The following is a 24,895-nucleotide window of genomic DNA, read 5'->3' as shown; positions in this document are numbered from 1 at the left end:
ATAGTACTCTAATACTATGAGTCTGATATCGGAGCCTGATAACGCCCCTGCATTTCAGTGTTTCATTCGAATACAGACAGCAACATATTTGTAAATTGAGAAATCTAGGCTTTAGAACGACCAGGCCGTGGTATAGAGCAAAATCCAAGTAAGAGAGCCAATTTCAAAGCGCATTATACTGACGTAAATAAGCTGGCAAGACCTATTCAGCTCCCATCAAACCGCATTACATATATGTCACTTGCAGACAAAAACGACCGCTGATGCAGCTTCGACTATTTTATAACAGGCCTGATTAATGTATATTAACAGGAATATGTAAAGAGGCGAAAAGAAAAACGACTGAACCTGGCCTTGACTTGGGGGTGGGTTAAATCCCTAATGATTTTACATTAAATTGATTTCCTCCGAGCGAATTAGAATCGTACTACCCAATAGCCTCACCTGTATAAAACGAACGTTGGTTTTCATCAACAGACGGGAGTGTTTTCGTCCAGAAATGCGTTGGTGAAATGATTATCGTAGCCGTTTATGAAATTAATTTCTCCTTTAACTGACGTGATTGGTAGGCAAGAGCAGAAGAGTGTGCCTCTGACGAAATGTGCGACCTGACCAACGCACACAGAATTAAACTTGAGTCATGGGATATTTTTGTTTCATGTGATCCACAGAAACAACACATAGTCGTCAACGATATCAACAATGACACGCAACTGATAGGCATAAAATATTATGTGATCCTGATTTTAAAAAATAAAAAAGTAAATAAAACTCATCAAAAAGCAAAATAAAATCTAAAAATGATCTTAAGGTCGCTCCATTCCATTGGAGAGCCTGTGATCCGCTCCTGGTTTTGACACTCTGCTCGCTTTACCTCTGTCTCGCTCTCCACTCCTGCATTGCTGTACAAGCAGATGTTCCTTCGCTAAAACCAGTTCATACGGAATTTGTACCGACGAAGGAGGCATTTCACAATCAAGAGAGAATATAAGAGAAGAACAGGCAGTCTGACCGCCGCTCCTCCGCTTCAGAACAGAGCGGATCGCTACTTAGACCAATAAAAAGCGCTGGCTGTTACGGCGCAGCAAGCCTTTCTGTATTTACCACACCTGCGATGAGCCGTTTCTGAGCAACGAAGACGCACAGCGGGGATACCAATGGACAAGGTTCCGGACGAGGGTATTTGTTGAAAGAGCACAGATGCAACGCAGTAAGATTGGCTGAGGAGCGCGAGAACTGCCTTTTTGGACCTACGAGCTAGAGATACCAGTCTTATTTCTGCTGTGTTCACATTCTTTGTTGAAACTTAATCGGAAAGGTGATAATTACGATGGTGTTCTACCTGGTTTCCTTTGTCAGCTGGAGGTCCAGAGTAATGCTCGCGCGTAGCTTGCTGCTTTTCGCCGGATTTACCTGCATCGGTAAGTTGTATCCTACATGTTAAATTGGCAATGCCTCTAGTTGATCAATGTAAATGCTCACACAAGATCAGTAGCTCATACATTCATTTATGCAATATATTCGAGAGTCGTTTTTTGGATGGAGGGATACACGAGGCAATCCATTATTACGAAGTCAAGTCACTTTCTTAAATTAATGTCAGTTTCACTTTTCCCCCAAACATCTCTCGTTAAGACCGATTTAATTAAGATAGAGAATTATCTAATGGAGTCTGTTTCAATTAAATTGACTCATTTGTCACAATTGATTAATTGATTCTACACCCTTACGATGATCATGCCGCGAAAACGTTTTTTATGTCAGCATTAAGCGCATAGGGTGAGCCCGCTGCTACCCGCGGTGCTGTGCGGAGCTTTATTTGTCATCAAAGGAGCCTACTGACCATGATTAGCATCGTTGTAGGCTACATTTGACTATCTGCCGCTGCTGTGCGCACTGAATACGGGAGCGCTGATCATATTTTGTACACACGTTGGTAAAGTTCTGTGAAGACGTAGGCGACTAGAAGGCTATGGATGTGTCTCGCCGTTTATTTACATCAGACCAAGTAATTTACACCATACATTTCTAAGCAGAAAAATATACGCGGTAAATAAAACTTACTGTTCGTTTGTGAGGACGAACGGAAAAGCTATAGTTTTAATTTGGCCTTCTCGTGAAAAATCTGCTGGGGCTTGGAGTTGCTCCCGCATGATCGCGCCGCGCTGCATTCCGCTATAATTTGTCAGTGCTGGCGAGATCAAGCATTCGATAACGCGTATTCCCCTCTCTGTCAGACAGCCTTACTGCATTTGCAGTATTTCAGATATGTTTATATCGAGTAGCCTGCATCTTTTCTCGCTGACAGGTTGTTAGCTGTCAATGGAGGTAAACCTGTAGGCGCCTGATCCCAAGGTAATGCGTGTGTGTGAGACAACTTGTCTTGAGTGAGCGAGCGACGACTTGATGTAAATGACCTAAAAACGAAACATGCTTTCGGTGCATAAAAAGTGCAGTTTAAGAGTACCTCGACAAACTGTGGCGGAATGCACTCGCATGTTCGTAGTAATATTGTGGCGGGCATGCATAAAAACATGGATAAAAATATAGTTAATTTTCTTATCACCATCGCGAGAGCCGTAGCTATACACCAGCAGAACGAGACGTATGCTCTGCACCTGCCAAAACAGTCGGACTTATGAATGGCAAGTTTGCTCTCTTCGTTGCGCTGCGGTTGCGAACATTATGGCGAGGAACCCAAACGGCAACTTAAATGAGTTACTTTTTCTTTGTGTTCTTCACAGGCGTGTCTTTTTAGCTCTTAAACCTGAATATGTCTCCCCACCATCTCTTGATGATCGTGTCTTTCAATATTATGAATGATCAATCGCACTGCAAGGTTTACTACTTTGCCCATTTTTTACTGTACTATAAAATCTCTAAACAGCACGCATCTGTAGACCTGAAAAAATGTGGTAATCTAGTTTTCAGTCAAAGACATGTTATCCCCAAGAAAGTAGATGACCTGGAAGTAAAATTCGATTTCTAGACACGCATAATGTTCGTATTTTGCAGGCGTTTTGAATTTTGGCAACTTAATGTCAACATTTCTCTGCGATAATGCTTTTTCTGTGCTGTTTCAGCTGATCCGATTTTTCGGTTTTCGCGATAAGTGTATTCTCATGCCTTCAGTCACTGCAACGGCTGACTTGTGGCTAGTCTATCTTCAGTGAAACTTACAGCGAGGACATACATTGCTATAGAAGCAGATCATGCCGTCAGCCAATAGGGAGAACATTACGTTGTTTTTGTACAGTAATATGAAAACGCGCATGTTGTTGTGCTCTAAAGAATCAAAACAAAACGTATGGAACATAACAAATGCAAAACATACGTTGTTATTGTTTAATTTAAGTGTAAATTATTTGTTTTTGATAGTGCGCCTCTGCAAAACCTCTGTGGCATGTTTTCAGATTCGCCCTTTTTACCATTTTGTTCTTGTTGCACGTAATGCAAATTTTACCTTCATTATTTTGTTTAGGTGTTAGTAATTTCAGTGATGAGGATGCAAGGTCGGTATTTATTGGGCGAAATGGAGTAGTGTTTAATTTAAAATCTTTGTGCATCTCGCTGTTTTTTCCCCCCTTTGGATAAAATTGACAGTCAGAAACTGGTGGTTTCCTTAAAGACTAAAATCAGATGTAATATGAACTTGACCTTCTGTATTTTTACCATAGGGGGGAAATGATATGTGGAATTATGCTGGAAATGATCAGCGCACCCGATAAAGTAGGATCAGTGCTCAAAGCTGAGGCCACGTAGTAAAACCACTCCAACATTTCTCTGTGTTGGTCAGAATATTATAGAATAATCCGAAGAACCGCTCTGAATATCATTCTTGGAAAGGCAGTACGTCTGTGCTGCTGGATGAATATAAAGCACTCGAGGGTGGGGGTGGGCTTCCGCGTGTGTGTTGACGATGAGCCTGGCGAATTGTGCTGAATTATCACACATTGTTTACATCGGACATGTTTTTCCTACTGTTTTTTCCTAGCTGTGGACAGAGGGGCTAACTTGTTAAAGTCGTGTAATTGGTGCTCTTGCCCCAGGACTCTGAAATACACGCAATGATGAATTGAGGGGGCTTTTCTGTTGCATTAATTACTGAATAATTATGAATAAATTAAGATAAAATAAACAGCCCTGCTCCAGGGAGATCTTATTCCACACTAACCAAATACACGTTTTCCTCAACTGGTTATCCGCACTGGTTATCCTATTTAATTCTGAAACCAGATGAACAAAAGGTGGTGAGTAAAGGAAACCTGAAGAACATGTGCTTTTTCTGTCTGTAATTCTGAAACATGTGGATTGGAACTGGGAGAGGAAATTCTGCTATGTATCTTGGTTTTGTGATGGGATAAGTACCCATGTGCCCTATGGATACAGTAGAAAATCAACCTTGTTTACAGGCAAACATGCAGCTTACCAAAAGACCCTAAAAGTACAGTTGGAATTAATACATTTATATTTTATGGGTGATTCAGCAAGGTGAATTTTTTAAAACCTTTTTTTAATGACTTGGATAGATTTACATTATTATTATTTAATGCGGTGTATTATAGAATACTCAGCAGGAGAAAAAAAACAGCACATTACACTGAAAACAATATTAATTGTTTATTTGTCTTTATTTGTCTTGATCTGTTATCTGATATGAAGCTTACAGTATCGACACAGTGGTTATTATATTTAATGCATTAATGGTGAACCAAATTGAAATGAGATGCAGGCAATGGATAGCGTTGGGGACGAGGAGGGGTGCATTTTATTTTAGTATGGTGTGGCACAAACATGGAGAAGAAACATATCCTTTAGCATCAGGGATGGAGGCCAAGCTGAAATGAGACCACAGTGGTGCACTGCGTGGAGGGGTAAGCCCCAGCCCGGATGGTCACGGATATCAGAGCCTGCTTGCCTTCACTGAGGAAAGGAATTCAGCTAAAAAATAAAGACCTCAAAAGATAATCCAGTCACTCTGCATTAGAGCCGATGGAAGCCGCTCTGGAACACTGGAATGCTTTCTTCCTCCGTCTCCTGCAGAATCAGCAATGGCAAGCTAATACAGGAGAGACGTGTATGCAGAAAGGACACAAAGGACCACTGTGTGTGTGTGTGTGTGTGTGTGTGTGTGTGCGTGCGCTTGTGCGTGTGTGTGCACGCGTCTCTCTCTCTCTCTGCGAATAAGCATGTACATTTTTTGTGCATGTTTGTCCTCGATCATTGTGCTTCAGCAGGTCAGGGAGTGTGCAGTAGTCAATGACTCTTTGTATGTGCGTGTGCGTGTGTGCATGAATGAATGAGAGTGCATTTGTGTGAGCCATCTGGGCCTTGGAATGATACATTCAGGCAATCATCATCCAGAACTCAAAAACTATATACATATAATGTGTGTGCATATATATAATGGGTGTGTGTGCATGTATATATATATATATGCACACACACACATACATGGTGAGCTACATATTGTTTGGGACAAAGACAAATCTTTTCTTCATTTGACTTCGTACTCCATGATTTTAGGTTTGTAATCAAATAATTTGTGTGATTAAAGTGCAGATACTCAGCTTTTATTAAACTGCATGTTTGTATATTTTGGTTCCACAATTTAGAAATTACAGCCGAGTTTATACTTAGTCCTCCCCGTTTCAGGGCACCATATTGTTTGGGACAAATGGCTTCACAGGTGTTTCTAATTAGTCAGGTGTGTTCAATTGTTTCCTTAGTGCAGGTATAAGAGAGCTTTCAGCATTTAGTCTTGATTCTAGGCTTTTTATTACCTGCAAAATTAGGACCAGAGTTGCGCTAATGAAAGGCATGGAACCCATTATGGGGCTTGAAAAAAGAAAAACATAGGCCAAATGTCAGGCTTTCATTATGAAAAAAACAGTCAGAGACAGAGGCCAAACGTTAGGCTTCATAAAATCAACTGTTTAGAACACCATTTAGAAGAAAGAGAACCCAGGTGAGCTCAGTAATCGCCTGGTAGGCCAAAATAGATCGAAAAATTCTCACCATAATGTAGAAAAAACCCCAAACCACTGATCTGTTCAACAGATCAGAGACACTATTCAGGAGGCAGGTATGGATGTGTCAGTGACTACTGTCCACATAAGACTTCATAGATCCAACTATAGAGGCTACGCTGCAAGATTCAAACCACTAATTAGCCTCAAAAACAGGATGGCCAGTTTTATTGTCATATTGTTTGCTAAGTACCTAAAAGAGCCTGCAGAGTTCTGTAAAAAAAAAAAGTATTGTGGACAAATGAGATGACTTGTATCAAAATGATGGCAAACACAAAGTGTGGAGGCCAAAATGAACTGCCCAAGATCCAAAGCATGCCCCCCCCCATCTGTTAAACAGTATGACTGCCACAGGTACTAGCTCTTTTGCCTTCACTGATGATGTAACTGCTCAGAGCAGCAGCAGTATTAATTCTGAAGGTGTAGGACCATCCTGACTGCTCATTTTAAAGGAAATGCCTCCAAACTCATTGGATGGTGCTTCATCCTACAGCTAGACAATGGTCCCAAACATACTGCTAAAGCAACAAAGTAGTTTTTCAAAGCTAAAACAAATATTCTTCATGGCTAAGGTACTCACCCGATCTGAATCCAATTGAACATGTGTTTCAAATGTAGAAGAGAAAATTTGAGGCAGCTAGCCCCCTAAACAAGCAATAGCTGAAGATGGCTGCCGCACAGCCCTGGCAGAGCATCGCCAGAGAAGATACTCGGCGCTCGGTGATGTCTGTGGCTCACAGACCTCAATAAGTCATTGCATTGTAATGGATATACAACAAATGACTAAACATGACTACCTTAATTTACAGAACAATAATATGTCCCAAACATTATTATTATTATTATTATTATTATTATTATTATTACTATTATTACTATTATTATTATTATTGTGCTGTTGGGACTTTATACTGAAGGTGTGTGTGTGAATACTCCACATTTCAAAATTACAGATGCACCACTAATGTAATTTTTTTGATGCTCCCACTTCCCGCAACACAGAATGATTGTATTTTACTATGGGGTGGCACTGGTAGTCAATTTAAGGAACTGGGCTTATAACCAGGCCGTAGGTTTGATTCTTAGTTGTGTCCCTGTATGCTTGAGTAAGGCACTCAAACTGAATTGCTTCTGTAAACATCCAGCTTTAGAAAATGGATAGTTTGTCACCTTTATGTTACTCTGGAAAAGGGCAACTGAGAAGAACATAAATACTGTAGAAACTGTATTTCTGTAGTAAGTGCCTAATCTCAACCGAGATTGCGTGCGTGTCTTAAAGTGTTTGACTGGAATCAGGCTATGGTATTGTCCCTGACAAAGCTTTATTCTTCTTGGACTTTTTTCGCACCATTAAGTCACAAAAGAATCAGGTATGGAAGAAGAAAGGTTTAAATTAGTCTAATTTATTGGAGGAAAATAGTACAATTTGCCTCCCGGTTTAAAAAGACTTTTGGAATCACGTCTTTTTCTGTCCCATTGCTAATGAATGGCAAATTATTTCTGCGTATTTTCAGGGCAAGGTCGTTCACATGAAGCAGTGCTAATTTGACAAGAAAAGAAAGAGAAAGAAAACCCGATTCAGTTCCTCTCTGTTGTGAGCAATGAATTCCAAAGATGCATGCAGAGATGAGCTCTATACTGTGTGTGAGGAATTTAACATAAATTGATTTCCTTTATGTTTTACCCTTGGTACCAACGCAGTGAATTAGCATGATGAGAGCAACAAGAGAGAGAGAGAAATTATGCAGTGAAGGAAATAAAAACCAAAATGAAAAAATGATTTGAGGGGATTCTATTCTCCAGAGATCAAGTTGTGATTTAGGATTTTTGTCATGCATTGATGTGTCAGAACGGAAGGCAGTCAGAGACCCTAGCAATTATCATTTCCACACACTTTCTCGCTTTGATGCATGCATTTACTTCCACATTTCATCTGCTTTGTTTGTGGGTGGGAGGACCGTTATTAAGGCACCGTTCACCTCTTAAAGTTGTGATGGAACCTGCCACAGTGTCCACCTTTTGTGCGAGTGAAGAGGGCATCACGGCACAGTAAAATTATTTGCGATACAAATGGTTTGGGAATGGGGTTGGTTCAAAAGTCTGGAACATTTTCCTGAAAGTGACGTCAAAATACATCTGTATCTATTATCAGTAACCAATTCCAACTTACTGTGCTGCCTTATTTTCCTTTCTTTTTTTAAAAAATGTGGCTAATTCTCACTTGGTGTGATTAACAATAATAAAATCGATGGAAACTGGTACCTCATTATAGGATTTCTTTTCTTTCGTACATTAGTTTTCCCAACAATTCATCTCCTTTTCAGTGACTCCGCTATTGTTTGCTTCTTTGAACTGTTTGTTTGGTTCTGACCTTTCTTTTTGTCGAATGCTGTTAATTTTCTCGCCTTGTCTCGTTTGAAAATGGGAATCGGTGTGAGTTGGTGAAGGGCAGACGGGCTGCTCTCTGACGCTGGTCAGGTTTGACTGCTTCTCCCCCTGCACTCTCTGTGTTATGACAAACGCTGATGCTCCCCATCTTCCACACGGCGGAATACGTCCGTCCCCTCTCTCCTCGGCAAACTGGCCCGGAGATGGAGAGACGGAGTGATGGAGACCGAGCGGACGGGACAGGGTGCTGGGGGCGGAGGGGGTAAATGCGGGGGGGAACCTCTGGCCCCAGCAGGAGTCAGGAGGGGCGCTGCAGTGGTGGCAAACCTCTGTCTGGCTCCTCCTGTGAATATTATCCAATTTAGGTCATTTTTCGGGGTCCTGGAGCACTGAGTGCTTTGATTTCCTTCCCTGCGTGGCGGCCACAGCTGGGGGCCTGGTGCTGCGAAGTCGGACATCCCCCGGGAAATTGTCCTTTTTTTGCTACATCAAACCCAGCTATTGCTAATATGCTGAATTGTGCTGTGTTGGGATGTGTTGAGCTGCGTTGTGTTGTATAGATATCAGATTGTGCCATATCTGATGTTCTGGTGGACCACACAATGATTTCATGATTCCCAGTTCTTGGCTGTTGGTATCATTTTATCTATCTGCTTGTTACAGTGTGTGAAGCTATTTTTTTGTGCAAGAGGCCTAGTGCCAAACTTCACGTGAAAGGAGAAGCCATAGCTGGGTTTCAATTGAATGAATGTGAGTGGAGTTACCGCGGGGGAATTAGACGGTCCGTGCCAAAGCAAAACTAAGCAGCTTTATTTGCTCATATGACTAGTCTACTTCTATTTGGCTCCAGTAAGTAGAAATACTGCGATGTCTCAACCATAATTGACTAGCCCTGCTCTGTTTTTGCGGGGCAGTGGAGGCCCGAGTGGGTGGATCAGGAAGGTGGGAACCGAAGGGGAGGAGGGAATGAGAATTGGACAGTTCCAGGGGGGCGTTCGGTGGATTTGGAGGGTGGGAGAGAAACGCGGCAGTTATGCATTTAGGGATCCTGGATGATTTATCCCAGGCAGGATGGCATACGACGGAGAGGAGAATTTTACATGTTGATTTAATATGCTAAAATAATTACTCGCAGCGCTTTCCTTGCCCACACTCATTCATGTTGCGGTAAACATCTATCTTGCTAACAGCGCTTTGTTTTTAATCACCCGTCTGCAACCTCTGGAGTGAAACAATGGCCTCGGTGATGAATCGCGCCCGAAATCTCATAATGAAATTTCTTAATCCATTGCCGAATGATAAAACATCTTGTCTTTAACTGACACACATCGTTTATTAAACATACTGTAATGAGGATTCATAAAGGAGAAAAACTTGAACAAATGACCAGTCACTTTTCCACTATGTCTGCTGCTGCCATGTTGGTGGTCCTGTTGGAGAATATTGCAACAATGTATTTTGGAATGCTAATTTTTCCGCATCGAAGATCGATTCTTTTTTTTTTCTTTTTTTCTGGAGTTATTGCCATTAAAAAAAAAAACATCTACATTGTTGTATATATCTTAAAGGACGCTTAAAAGGATTCTTAATAACACAAACCACCAGGACCTCTGTGTGTTTATTTACACCAAATGGTAAATGGTAAATGGACTGCATTTATATAGCGCTTTTATCCAAAGTCCCAATGCTGTAAAGAGGCAGAAAATCTGTTTGGAAAACTGGATGAAATAAACTTTAGTTGCAGGTTGTTTAGAAAGAGGAAAGTGGAAAGAACAGAAAACTGTAACAGATACTGATGGATTTGTTGTGAAGCAAACACAACCATTACAGCTGTTCACAAATGCATCGACTTCCCTGGCAAAGCGACCTCCTGGCCCTCTGTTGACGAATCGTGGACTCCAGCAGCACTTTTACTTCGGGACTTCAACACCTGCCATACCTGGCACCGTTGCCATGGAGCCACGACTAGGGCATCCGCTTCTGCGGTGTAATTACTGCAGATACATCAAGCAGCCTAAGTGTGCGTAAAAGATAGAGTGACACAATGCAAATTGCTTGCAGGCATTATAGGAAGCAGAATCCCAGGTGTACAGCCCACCCCCCCCACCCAAAAAAAAAAAAAAAAACACATAAGAACAATATACTTTACTTACTTCAATACATAACTAACTGGAACACCACTGGCTGTAGGTGTCATGTTTGATGAAAACGGCATGCCGAGACAAATGAGCTGAAGTAATGAATATGAAATAATCTCTGCCATTCTCCTCGTATTCAAAAATGAACTTAACTCGAGTTTTCCCTGGCAGCTACAGCAGTTGTTTATTTTTAAATTAGATTTCTTTTAAAATTCAGTGTTAATAGCATTGTTTGACACTATAAAAACGAGAGTGAATTCTGCCTCTGAAAACCAGACTGGAAAACAGAAAGCATATTTTATAGAGCTAAGCCTGTGTATTTCTTGTCCATTTAGCATCTTTTTAGCTTATAGCATTCGGCAAGCTATTTTGGGGTTTGAGGCTGGGCAGGGGTAATGGGTGGCAGTGCAGTGCAATGCCTGTGAAACTGGGCTCGTATCGCAATGGTTGCGGGTTCAATTCCCGGCCATGATGCTACCTTTGTACCCTTCGGCAAGGTACTTGAATTGCTTCAGTAAAATATCTGCCTGTAAATGGCTTGTGTGTAAAAGCACTGTTTGATCTGGATAAGAGTGCTAAATGCCAAAACTTGATATGTCAGTGGTTTGCTGTGCTTCCAAGGAAGCCTTCATTGCAGTCACCGGGACCATAAATGTAGGCCACCTCGCCATGTAGAAAACTGTAACTGTAGATCAGAGAGAGTTGGGTCTGCACGGAGTGTCAGAGCATGACATGGGGCTCTGATGGTGAGATTCCCGTACAAAAAAAAAAGCTTTATTTTGCATCAGAACGGTTGCTGAATCACAAAGCCTTACACAACTACAGGCAACAGCGAAAGGGACAGTCAAATTAATCTCCTCACCTGAACAACAATCTTTGCCTCGGAAGAGACATTCTTATGAATCGGATGACCCAAAGCATGCATGACTCTAAAACTGAGACAGTCCTGTATGCAGATGTCTCTGTAACAGTGAACTAAATCATACTACGCTCATGCCGTTAACTGCTCTATTTACCTCATTTTGGAGATTTTTATTATAGGTGTATATGCACAAACAATCATTCCTAGGAATGTCTTCATTTTTCTGCTTTTGCATATCAAAACTGCATTTTTCTGTGACAGAATATATTTAGCCCATTGATTTGCTTTAATCTGTAAATTCCCTATTTGATTGGGGGGCGGGGTACATTTGGCTGTAGTTCAATTGGGCTAGATTTACAGTTGTAATTACTGTTTATGCTGCATTTTAATTGTACTTTTACTGTACTCTAAAGACCTCTCGATTCAACGCCGACTTGACAATAAACTACTGGACTGGAGAACTGGCCCGGGGAGATTGTATGGAGCTGTCTGTAGGGCCCCCTTCTCAGCCCATATCAGAGCTGCCCCATGTGGGGTTCCATTTCTGGCCATGACGCATTCTGTAGTGTGATGCTATCTCTGTCTGTAACCCTTTCTGCTTTCCCCACGTCTGAATAAAGCGGAAAATTCAATCCGGAGGGCGGGGCCTTTATTTTTCCCCTGACAGCATGCGTGTATATCCGGGCTCCTTTGTCAGATTTGTGGTAATAATAATAAACTTATTATTGGGGCACTTTCAGGCAACAAGATCAAAGTGCTTTACACTAACCTAGTAAAAACAATAAAAAAGCAAATAAAACCAATGACTTTCAAAGGATTATATATGCGTGTGTGTGTGTGCATGCCTGTGTGCGTGTGTGTGCGTGTTTGAGTGTGTTTGTGAGCGCAGTGAATAAGTATTTGTGTTTCTTTTGCTCCAGCACACTGTATTTGAACTGAAACACTGAATATGAGGTTAAAGTGCCATCATGTCAATTTAATTTGAGGGTAGGCATAACAGCCTTTTTTATACATTTTCCCATATTTTAGTGGACCAAAAGTAAGTGGACAGAAATTTACATAAACTGAAATAATCATCATATTCAGTATTTGATTGCAAATTAATTGTCTTCAATGACTGCCCGAAGTCTTCAACCCATAGAAGTGACCAGACCCTGGGTATTCTTCTTGGTGATGCTCAGCCAGGCCTGTACTACAGCCATCTTCAGTTTCTGTTTGTTTCTGGGGCATTTTAGTTTACATTCATTCTTCAGCTTGTTGCAAGAGCTCTATCAGTTGGATTCCAGTTTCTTTCTTACACTTTACTTGTTTCCATTTATAGAGCTTGGTTTATATACCAAAGCATCATGTTAAAGTTTTAAAAGCAGTTTCTTACTCAGATTCGAATCCCTACATTTCCCCTGTGTTACAGCGGTTCCTTACTATGTGGCTACCTGCCTCCTTTCGAGATTGATCTTGCATATTTGCTTTGTTTTGTCTTTCGATTTAAACTTGACCCTCATGTTGCATTGAGCTTATAAGTCGCTCTCTAGTCAACAGCATATCATGCCCTGAAAGATCACCTCAGCATTTGTTACTTTGGCATTGCCTATGCTGCAAAGTAACCACGCACCAAGGAAAGTATGAGCTATTTGATTAGTTCTTAGCAGATATGTATTATTTTGTACATTCCAAACTGTCATCTATTTGCTGTCAATATAGACAAGTGAGCAAGTTCCAGCGGCAGCCATATATGTCCAAGCAAGCCATAATCCTACGTTCACCATGTTTCACAGATGGGGAGTGGTGCTGTGGATCATGAGCAGTTCCTTTCTTTCCAGTGATGTGCATCTTGCTGTAAACCCTCCGGTGTTATGCTGGTGTTGTCTTCTGTTTATGGTAGTCTTTGATGCATCTATACCTACACCCCGGAAAACGGTCTTTATCTGTTAGACAGTTTAAAAGAAGTTTTCTTTACAATTCAAGATCTTCTTCGATCGTCCACTACATTTGTCTCCTGTCGTTTACCAGGTTGTTTTCTATTGCTGAGCTTACCTGCTTCCTGCTTCCTAGCAGATTGATTTTAGCACAAAAATATTTTGGCTTTGTTTCCGACTGATTCTTTCGGATTTTAAAGACTCGTGGTAGCCTGCTTTTTTGGCATTGACGCTTATATAGTCCTCTCGCATTGAGAGACAACAGAAACACAGTCCAAATGCACACCTAGAATCAACTCCAGACATTTTGTTAGCCATCTTGTGCATGTGCTAATGATGCAAAGAACCACAGCTGACCAAGAAAGAGCTGAGCTACCAATTGTCCAATTACCTTTGTTCTCCTAAAATGCGGGGACTATGTATTTAAAGTCTTGTAATTCCAACACTGATCATCTGATATGGATGTAAATACACTCAAATTAAAGCCAGCAGTCTGCACTATAACCCCTTTTAGCCTCAAACACGTATGCAATGCACTGTATATTTATTTTTATTTATTTTATTAATGAATTCATTCACTCATTCATTTGATGGAAGATGGAATCGATGTCCGGCAGCAGGCGCGTTCAAAGCCCTCTGCTTATGAGATCTGCTCATGTGATCGATTCGTTCTCTTAAGTCTTCCCTAAAGGTCACAGGAATCCAATCCACTTCAATAGAAAAGGAGGGGATCAAAGAGAGCCAGGAAAAGAGGGAATGAAAATAACAGCAACTTCCACTGATGACTGATTGAACATGTCCGCTCTGCACATTCTGCACCGGGAGAACGCTGGCGTGCTGAAGTTACTGTGGCAGTGGTCTGCGTCTCTCATGAATTATGATCAGTTTAATAGTCACGAGAGATTTGTTCCCCCCCTTCCTTCCTTAGTTCCTACTCCTATTGTTATTTCTGTCTCATACTTAATTATATCAGTGTTCCTTCAGCTCTGGGCGATCATGTGACCAGATGCTGTGGCTGATTTCAGCCCGACCCAGCGAAGATATGCTGCAGCGTTCCCATAACCGAGCTGCTATGCGTGGGAAAGAAGGACGGAATTTGCTTTTCCGTTTCAATGATTCTGAGATCTTGCCTTTTTTGTCTTTGATGGGTTGAAATTGCTTGAGTAGGAGCTGGGGTGCCGATGCTGAAGAGTGGAGGACACTGGGGGGTTGTTTCCGTGGGACACGGCTCTCCCTGCACCTCAGTATTCTCTGCGATAGGCAGCAGGGGTGTCGGCTTATTGGCCATTTTCGTGTCGTTTCCCCCGTTGCGCCTCTCAGTCACTCTAACTTCACACTTCCTTTCCCTAATCTTAAGAAATGCTCATCCTCCTGTTTTCCTGTCAACCTGTTTTCCTCTCTCCATTCTTCTTTCTCTGCCCCCCCCATTCTCTCTAGCTCTCTTCCTCTCCCTCAAACAATAAAACATTTTCGCTGACACCTCCGTTTTTGCCCCTCATCCCTCGCCGTCTCGTGAAGGTGGCGACGCGCGGCCGCCAGAGATTTGATTCCGCAGTTTGGTTTTTTGAGTTACGTCGGGCGGGCGCGGCGTCCGACTCAAATTGAAAGATTTATTGGGGGGAGAGAGGCGGGCTCCGGCGGAGAGTTACGCCGCGCGCCTCCTCGGCCGACAGCCGAAGCCTCATCTTTCTTATTTAGCCGGGGCGGGCCCGGAAGGCCGGGCCCCGAACGACGCGGCGGCGCGCGGCCTCTCTCGGCCGTCCCTGACCAACGGGCGGCGAGAGGGACGGCTCTTCGGACGGGACGGCGGGAGGGGCGGAGTGGCGCGGAACGCGAACGGGCGGCGCGGACGCAGGGCTTTGTTGCTGCTTCAGCATCTCCGCCGAGCCTCGCCCAGTCGGCCTTAACGACAGCCGAGCTTCCCCGCCGTCCCCCGGACTCCCCCCCCACCATAGCGCTTTATGGGCCATCGGTCAGTGTATCTGGGCCTGTCAGTGCCCGCGCATTGGCACCAAGGGCGGGTTTTATTAAGCCTTATCATCAAGCTGTATGAGGGTGTGTAAACTCGGCCTGTTTCTCCCTCCCCCCCTCTATCTCGCCATCACCCGTAGCGCTGTCTCTTTCACCTCTTTTTTGCGCTCTGTCTCTCTTTCCTACTCAGGCACGCACGCACACACACATACACACACGCACACACACACACACACACATCCTCTTTTTCATGCCTCTTTTTCTCACTCTTTCTGATTCCGTTTTTCAATTTCAATTTGCACTCTTGGCAGGACAAACATACATTTGTGTTGCCTAGGTGTGTGTATATAATAAGAAGCCTCTCTTTTTTTAATCAGCCAATTAGCATGTACACTAAATGGTATTTATTTAGTTCAGTCTCACTTTCACAATGACATGCCTGCAGCTTAGCCCCCGTGCAGCTGAGCGCATGGGCAGTTGTGCTCGCGGCTTCATGTTAGCCATATGCTGAGCCCCCAGCGCTACCTGCTGACAAACCAATCAATGCCCTTCAAAGGTGTTCCCATCAGTCCCGAGGAAGGCATGCGGCTGGCCATAGCATCACATCTATCACATCTGTCACGTGCTTATCTTTTTCATTTCTCATAGTTTTAGCCCAAGCCAAAGCCTAATTGTTTCTTTTTACAGATTATTTTATTGAAGGGAAATTTAAAAATGAAAAAAAAAGGCTTTGAAGTTTTCCCACGGATTCTGTCGATGGCTGGGTTTTTGGTGACACCATGAAAGATGGCTCCTTTTTGGGTGACAGACTTTAATGCCCACACACACTTCAAAGGGCACGTGTGGGCGAAGCTCTCTAAAATACAACATCTATGTGACTAAGATTGATTGATTCTCCAGTGCCAGTTCAGTAGACTTTCTGAAAGTGTGTGTGCTATGCATATTTAAAATTTTTCTACTCACTTGGTGTGAAATAATCACCGACCTCTCCGGTCTGTTCACCCACAGCATTAAAATGTTACTTGTATCACATTCTGTCTTTGTGCTTTTGCGTTCAGATTAATAACATAACATAAAAAATAATAAAATAACACATTTCAATAACATTTAAATACCTTGCACCTGTTTATATCCCCAGATTTTTGCAATTACCATGAAAATAGCAGTATCCAGTTGCTGTGTATTTCTTGCCAGTAGGAATTTTTTTGCTTATCATTTAAAGAAACTTCCTCTCTGAATTTTTGAATTGCAACAACCCCCACATCCCCACTGCCTGCCCATAAGCTTACAGGATTAGAAATGTCACTTATATCACACTTGTCTCATGCAACGCTTTATTTGAAGGCAGGCTCTCTACCGTAATATTTTCTTCTATCCAGTAATAACACATAAATATCACACGCCCGTTTTGATCTTTTTCCCAGCTTCGAGATTCAAGTAAAACACGGAAACTGACATTTACACTTTATTTGATCTTTAAAACGTCTTTGCCGGAGGTGGATCTGCCGTGACGAACATGGCGGCAGTACGGCGGTTTGTCGAAGCCGTTGCGGGTTCCTAACGGAGAGCGGAGATGAAGTTAGGAGCACGTACGGTTATGTCATGTTCCTGACAAACACGAATAATAATAATAATTTCCACCAGCGGGTCATTCTTTGTTTTTGTTCTTGATTGAACTTGATGGGTGCTCTATATTAAAATATTTTCCGACAAACTACTATTAAAAAAGGTTTCATGCAAAAAATAAAACTCTGATTTCACTTTCATAATCAAAAGTGTAAAATAATCATATTGTTATAATTTTTTATATTGTCGGGTGCACAGAGGAAATGTTAGCTTCTGGGTGTTTGCGTACGTGTACAAAGGTATAATAAAATATCCTTTAAAAGCAACATGTAATTTCTGAGACTAGAAAGTGTGACATCAGAAGAAACAGCCAGCACATTTCATCATTCTCACGCTGCTCATCTTATGCATGACCACCTTTCTGATGATATCGTGTTCCACCAACTTCTCAAGGACAAAGAGGAACAAAAGCAAAATAAGCTGAGCATCCATATGGAGGAGGGGGGGAGGACCCAGGAGTTATCGCACTGATTTCAAAGCCCCTATCTCTACTCCTTGTGCTTTTCTGAAGGATATACCGTACTGTAGGCTCTAATCTATGCAGCCTCGTTCCCCCTCGCCTCCCTCTTCAGCACACTCTCTAAAGTTTGCTTTGCTTCCCAGCTGCGGATATGTCGGCCATCAAAAATTAATTGATATCTGGCGGTGTAGCCATTGAACGAAAGAAAGGAGGAAAAAAAAAGAAAAGGTGAGGGCATTTCCGTTGCAGACAGAGCGGCCTCGCGGTGGTAATTCCCGCCACAAAGGCGCGGGCTCGCGTTCCTCGCATCAAGGAAAAGCCAGATAAAAGGAGGAAGGGACGTCGTGTAATGGCACTCTGGGAGTTGTTGTTCCTCTGATTTCTATATTGCTTTACAACGAGCCGCAGAAGACTATAAAATAAACGGCGCTCGCGGAGACTGCTTTGCGTGGTGTACGGTTACAGCTTCAGATGGGCCCGGACTTATCTTGCACTTGAGGGAGCATCAAACGTGCTACATTTCACATTTAATTGTTTTGCTCTTTTAATTATATATATATATATATATATATATGTATATATATATATATATATATATACACACATATATATGGCTATCTATATTTGATATTTACTTGAGATATATATATATATATATATATATATATACATTGGATGGTTGCATGTGAGTTTTTTAGTGAGGTCAAAAATGTGTCTTCTGGAAGGGTGGGGGTGAAGAGAATTGACAGGTCAATAGGAAGCCTGGGGGGTCAGTCTCTGGCTGCTCTGTGAGTCTCCTGGGTCAGCTAAATGCGAGTAGTGCCTCAGAATGGGGTAGCTGTTTATGAGGAGGGGGGACCTTGGATAAGGTTGCAATTTCCCAAGCTCCCCCACCCCTCCCCCCCCATCCACCCCCGCGCCCCCCTCCCCTGTCACCAGGGGGAAGCATACAGAATTTTAGCGCTGACCACGTGAACCTTTTTATCAGATTGAGAAGCCTTGGCGTGCACAATATGTGACCTCTGTTTTAATCTGCCGAAATCATTAAGCCAAATTGCTGTGGATTTTTACAGATTGAAGCGACAGCCAGCAGTGTGCTGACCTGGAAAGATTCTTTGGTGCCACACATTAGGGGGTTCTAAAATCTGAAACAAGATTGTCTGCCTCTAAACAGAGAATAACACTGTTTCATTAATATGAATGCATTCGCGCTTCGTGTTTGTAAATGCGTGTGATTTGCTCAGAGCAGAGCACTAGATGCAATAGTGGGGACAAAAGAGCAGAATCTTGCTGCGCTATCTCAGAATGACCTTGAAGGAACCTGGTTGTACTTCAGGGGGGCTGCGTGTGCGCGGGTGTGTGCGTGTGTGTCCGCGCGTGCGCATGTGTGTGCGTATGCGTGCTGGTTGAAGCCATGTGTCAGTGGGGCACCTTGCAGTGACAGTTGCGGCACCTTTGTCCTTTTTCCATCCTCTGTCTTTCTTTGAATGGAGCCCAAGACTTCCCCACCGAATGTGTTCCTGCTCTCTGTCCATGAGCGTGTGTGAATGATTGTAGTAGAACGCTGGACGTTCACGCACGGAGAATCACAGAGCCATGAGCTGTTCTTCAGTAGGAGAGCCCTTGGAGGCTGTCAGGCCGTGCGGAAGCCCAGTCAGGTACAAATGCCCTGGAAGGGATTTGGGTGAAGAAGACCCTGCCACCTCTCCCCTTCATTACAGTTCAGATCACCGGGATCGAGGAAAGTAGTCAAGTCGAGCCAACACTCCTCCACCGCCCAGCCCAAGCCCCACTCCCTATACCCTACCCCCCCCAACCGCAACCCCAGAGGGGAATGCAGAACAGCTGGCTGCCCCTCGTTACCAAAAAAATAAGTCTATATAAAAATCCTCTTATTGTTATTGAAGTGTGGGATCGTCACTGCTGGCATATCTCTGGGATTGAGCGGTTACATTTCTCTTATATCCAGCAGAATTACAATTTGATTAACATGAATCGGATTACCCGCACTCTGAGCCATAACAGATCCATCCAGATCCAATCTTTCCTGTACTGTTATTCTGTGTATTGTACAATGATTGCTATATTAATATGTGTGTGTGTGAGTGTGCATGAGTGAGTGAGTGTGTGTAAGACAGGGATTACACATTTTATGCAAGTGCATGCACGAGCATAATATTGGCCATTAACCAGTGTGCATTAGCACATTGTCTAAAGTCAGTCCCAAGCCTGCCAATGCTCCCTGTATGCTGGCTTTTGTGTATGAGCCGAGTTCTTAATTAATCAGGTTTTATTGAGCAGCTAATTTAATATGGGTCTGGATGGCAGCGATCTGCTAGTATTCCTTTGATAGGAAAGTATTGCTCATAGAAAGGCTGGGAAAATAAGGTATTTCTTCTGCTTAAATTGTGTTCATGTACGCCCCCTAAATCGGTGATAAAGATTTGTATTCAGTATAATTGGTCAAGATTAATGCATTTAATTCTACGATTAATATGTTCAATTAACTCTTTTTAAGGCTTGAAACAGTCCATTCGGTGACTAATTGAGATTAATCGAGTCTGCAACCACAGTTTGTTCAAGGGGCAGATATTTGTTCAGGGGGCAGATATTACCAGTGAAAACAAGTTGGATACACACTTTAACTTGTGTAAACACACTTCTGTCATACAGGCACCGAGGCTTATTAACTGTCAAGTTGAAATGGTGAATAATGCAGGTCGGTGCTCGGCTACAAGGCCTTATCAAACCTGCGAGTTAAGAAGACGTGCCGGAGCTAAGACCAGCGTACGCAGGGAGTCCTCTGGATCGGGACCGAGAGACCAGGCTAATGGTTTCGCTTAGATAATATGCAAATCCTCCCATGCTGCACATCCATCCTTTTGCACAGGTATTTATTTATTTATATGCGCACGTGGCCAAGTCACCTCTGGGGAAAGCCAAGGTTAAAAGGCGTGGTAATCTATGTGTTAATTGAATCATTTTCACAGGCCACTGTAGCCAGCACACAAGGTCAACTCATATCTCTCTCTCTCTCTCTCTCTCTCTCTCTCTCATTCTCTCTCTTGCATGACAAGTAAACGTGTTGGGGAGAAAAAAAAAAATACAATAACACTAACAAACCTGTGCTCCCTTAAGAAAAAAAAAATGGCTCACCCATTTTCTCCCCTCCTATACATACACCCCCCTTCTTCAACACCCCATCTTGAAGAATGGAAGGTGCCACATATTTGTGCCAGAAGTGAAGGGAAGATCTGTTCATACTGGACCACAAAAAGCAAGACAGACATAACAGTATAAGTGATAATGACAGAGGTGTTTTATTTTAGCTTTTTTATAGAAATGTTTGTTTTGTCATTTGTTCTGAGTGTTCTGCTGACAGTTCTGTGAAAAAGGAGTATTAGCATTTGGATTCACGGATCAGGCTGATGGGATAGGTATGTGTCCGTCCGTCCCTCAACCCCCCTGTAAAACACGAATAATCCAGACTGGATTTCCCCTGGCTCTGGCATGACTGGGATCTGATCCCACTGGCCATCAAATCTGTTGAAGATAGATGTCCAGACACCCTCTCATTCCTATTACAGATCACAGCACAATGCTGACTAATGTAGTTGTGGAGGTGGGTTGGGGTGGGGGGAAGGAAGTTTGCTTAAAACTGGTTTCATTCTTCCCTATGGTTTCTCTTTAGATTGTCTAAATCATTTACCATTTAATAAAGATGTTGTAGTATCAACAAATTTTTTAAATTAAAACAAAAACCTGCAAACCAAAAGGAGGCATGGTAATATCCGCTCAATCATGCAAAAAGTTTTTACCTCGTACCTGTCACAGAATGCTTCAGGGATTTTTGTAATCTGTTTCTTTTTGTGCCTTGTTAATAAGGTGCGACATATCACTGTGAAAGGAAGTCATCCTATTTATACTGTTCCTCTCTCTTGTTAATACTTTTCTGTAGCTTTTTTGTTTTCTGTTATTACACTGAGCGCGCTTGCATTGGTCAGCTTTCCCATCTAAAACAGTGATTTTTGAACCTCCTAATAACACACTGAATGTGTGAAGATATACAACCTGGCTCATCTTAGCCACAAATGAACATTTACATGCAACTCACTTGCCAGCTTTTCAGTATCTACTTGAAAAATGACATCACTGTTAGCACTATTATTATTATTGTTAGTCGTAGTAGTACTAGTAGCAGTAGCAGCAGCAGTAGCAGTAGTTATATTAGCAGCAGTATTACATTATATGTTGCACAGCCTTAAATGACTACAACAGAGAAATGCATATGAATGTCATTGAATAAGAATGACAAGAACATAAAATGATTGTTCATTTTTCATTCTTTAATTCACAACCTAATTGTAAATATTATTCTTTTTTTATCTTTGTTCTTTAAGGATTCAGCCGATTGCCTCTTCTGGGAAAATCCAGTCTAATTTTGGCTCTTTCCTCTTATGAGCTATGTGATACAGTACCAGTCTAGTGCTTTATAGCTCAAGGGGATTAATGCATACAGAGTTATCTTTACAAAAAGGAATAAATAAATACATTCATAAATGTGCCGGACAAACACAGATAACTCTCAGAAAGAGTATCTAATCTGCTGTTTTTTCCCAATGCAGGTAGCCTGGTTGTTTATACTGTATCCCTCATATTTTCCCTATATTAACAGAATAGCCGCATAGCATATCTCATATTGCCATATCTCAGGCCTCAAGGGTATGAGTATGAGTCACAATGGGTATTTTTTCCCCAATGATGACACAAGTTAGGTAATTGTCCGACCACCTGAAATGTATCTTATAGAGCCACAGGTGGAAAGTGCCCTTCTACAGTATCTCTGAATTGGTTGCTTTTGTAATTGCGCAAATAGGATAAATCCAGTTCAACACATCCTTCCCCTGAGTTGGAACATATGTGCTGAGAATTTAATGGAACTTGCATTTCTAATTATTTATTTTTCTCTGTTTCAATGCACAAACAACCTATTTCTAGAAAGGAATACTCCGATAATTAAAGCAAGCACATTAATTAAATCACGGGAGCACATTAGAAGCTTTGGAATTGATGAATTACAGAAGAAGGTGCATAATACCTGCTCTGTTCTGCTGATTCAGATAGCACACTCCAAGGGGGCACGTTTGCACTGCGGTGATAAATTTATCACCGGGTAAGTGAGCTGGACTTCAGTAAGATCCGGAGCCGGAGTCACATCCAGAGCTGGGACTGCCTTTCCGCATGCCGCGAGCGTGAATGAAATGTGTTACCAGGACAACGCGGTTCTTAGCACCAGTTCCGGTTCTTGCAGAACTCCACTTCGCTTTTCCCGTGATTAATTGATCGGGCCCTGGTTAATCTATCCCAGCGCACTCAGTTCAGTTTGAACGTCGGCACGCCGCGCCTAACAAAGAGGAAGGATCTGGTTTGACTGTTTTAACGGAGACGGGAGGTGCTGAGGTTCCTCAACAGGGCCCACGGAAAGCCTGCAGTTGCACATTTATTTTTTTAATAACTGGATGAAGGCTTTTTTTTTCTTATTGTTTAATTGTACCGTATTTGTCACAGTGCCATTTTGCTTTCACTGTGAAGTGTTTGGAGATGCCAAGCTCAGGGCAGAGTGCTAGAGAAGGAGGCTGTTCAAAGGCACACGGATGTGATTGGCATATTCTATTTTGCACATATCTTCGGTTTTATTCTCTTGTGCACACATCTCCAGTTTGGTCTGGCCAGTTGTTGTTGCTGAGCCACAGTAGATTGTGGTGATGAATTGCCCAGTATTGTTTACTGGGTATTTCAGGTCTAGAACTGACCAGTCTGTTTTGAATTTGAGCTGTTGAAGGTTTTACATGGTGCAGAGGTCTGCTGTGAGCATTGTCTTTTAAAAGCCTCAGTCGCAGAGGTGGGAAATTATGATAAAATATGGCTTCCACTTTTCAAGGTGATCATGCCTGACACTTTCATAACATTTTACCTTTGGACTCGTTCACGCGACAGACATTGTGTGTATGTGTGTGTGTGCATGTGCGCGTGCACATGTGTGTGCACGTGTACTGTATATGTTTTTCCGTGCCCATGTTACGCATGTATCTTAGTGTACAGTGTGTGATGCAGAGATGGACTGTAAGATGGACTTACAGTGAATGAGAGGGAGAGTTTATATGTGATTGTATGTGTGTATAATTAATAATTTATATGGTTTTATATCCTTGTAGCCTGTTAATTTGGCTAAAATGTTTACTACGTGTTACATATTGTAATATTTAACATCATAATTTAATAACAGTATGACATACTGTATTAAACAGAGAGAGAGAGAGAGAGAGAGAGAGAGAGAGAGAGAGAGAGAGAGAGAGAGCTTATATGTCACCGGACACTCTTAGGGATCACCTTTGTTCCTGTGCTGGGGGAGGTGAGGAGCTAATTGTGTCTGTCTGAGCTGTGTTAGCTCTTAGCGCCAGCCTCCCTTGTCAAACACACTGCCGGAACTGACCCAAATTAGGCGAGCACGTGCTCTCCCTTTCTGCTCAAAGTGGCAGCTTTTTGTTCTGGGCTATTGTCGTATAAATTGAGGTTAGGCCAAAAACATGAAGGAGGCCCAGTTTGAAGTGGCAGAGACAGCCGATAGGGGTGGGTAAGGGGGTGGTGGGGGTGGTGGGGGGGGGGTGGACTGCACAACCTGGACAGTCTGATAGGGAAGCCTTTTCCTTGTCACACTAAGAATGGAGTGAAGTTGAAAGATGCACTACCAATCAGACAATTTAGCCTCTTTGGTTTAGTTTCCAGGTGGGGCACATGGTGTTTGGAGGGGGGGGGGGGGGCTGCACCTTACATTCATTTCAGAAATATTTATTTTTTAATTGTTTTGAATTTATTTATTTATATATTTTACTTATTTATTGAATGAGTGCATACGAAAATATAATGATGCACCCACCAGGCCCACCTAGACTTGTCATTTTACCACAGTCTAGAGCTCTAAATCAATCCTGGTCTTGATCACAGGGTCTCAGCCTCTACTACATATACTGGTAAGCTGTTCTACATATTAATAATTCCTTGTTATTAAAAAAAAACATCCTGTTATTAATTTCCAATTTTGCCCCACTATATTGCACCAAATCCGGAGAATCCCCCTGTGTTTGTGTCATGCTTGTTTACGGAACTTCTGAATTTGTAATAATAATTTATGTTTTGCATCCGCAAAGATGGGAACTGGAAACAGCATGACAGTTAGCACCTGAGTGGCTCCTAATTCCTACGCCATCACCTGTGTGTGACCTGGTCACGCTGTGCCCACAACAGGCCTCATCCTGTTAGGGGTACAGTGGGTTCCAGGTGTCCTCAGATCACTGCTATGTTTATTCCTTCCAACAAGGCCCCCAGGCTCCCAGCTGTCATCAGTGAGAGACATGAAGTTATGACTCTCCTTTGATCAACAATAGCTCTCTCCTGCAGTACGTTAGGATGTAAGTCCTTGCCTGTCCTGTAGTACAGTATGGCCT

The 24,895-nt window shown here is 42.4% G+C and overlaps 1 protein-coding gene across 3 annotated transcripts in view; it reads left to right on the top strand.

Moving 5' to 3' along the window:
• Positions 1-832: 832 nt before the first annotated feature.
• unc5a (unc-5 netrin receptor A) overlaps positions 833-24,895 on the top strand; it is a 191,573-nt gene continuing 167,510 nt past the window's right edge. Inside the window, exons 1-2 of one of the 3 annotated variants that reach the window (XM_064326453.1) lie at positions 833-1,210; positions 1,360-1,421. In XM_064326453.1, the coding sequence (XP_064182523.1) occupies positions 1,376-1,421 (46 nt within the window). In that variant the 5' untranslated portion in view covers positions 833-1,210; positions 1,360-1,375. Of the gene's footprint in view, positions 1,422-24,895 lie in introns of all 3 variants that reach the window. The other 2 variants (XM_064326451.1, XM_064326452.1) reach the window with 2 other exon arrangements.

The sequence above is a fragment of the Anguilla rostrata genome, chromosome 3 (genome assembly GCF_018555375.3).
Source record: "Anguilla rostrata isolate EN2019 chromosome 3, ASM1855537v3, whole genome shotgun sequence".
NCBI classification, from domain to species: Eukaryota; Metazoa; Chordata; class Actinopteri; order Anguilliformes; family Anguillidae; genus Anguilla; species Anguilla rostrata.
The sequence above is the reverse complement of the archived record's forward strand: the minus strand, read 5'-3'. Positions and strand labels throughout refer to the sequence as shown.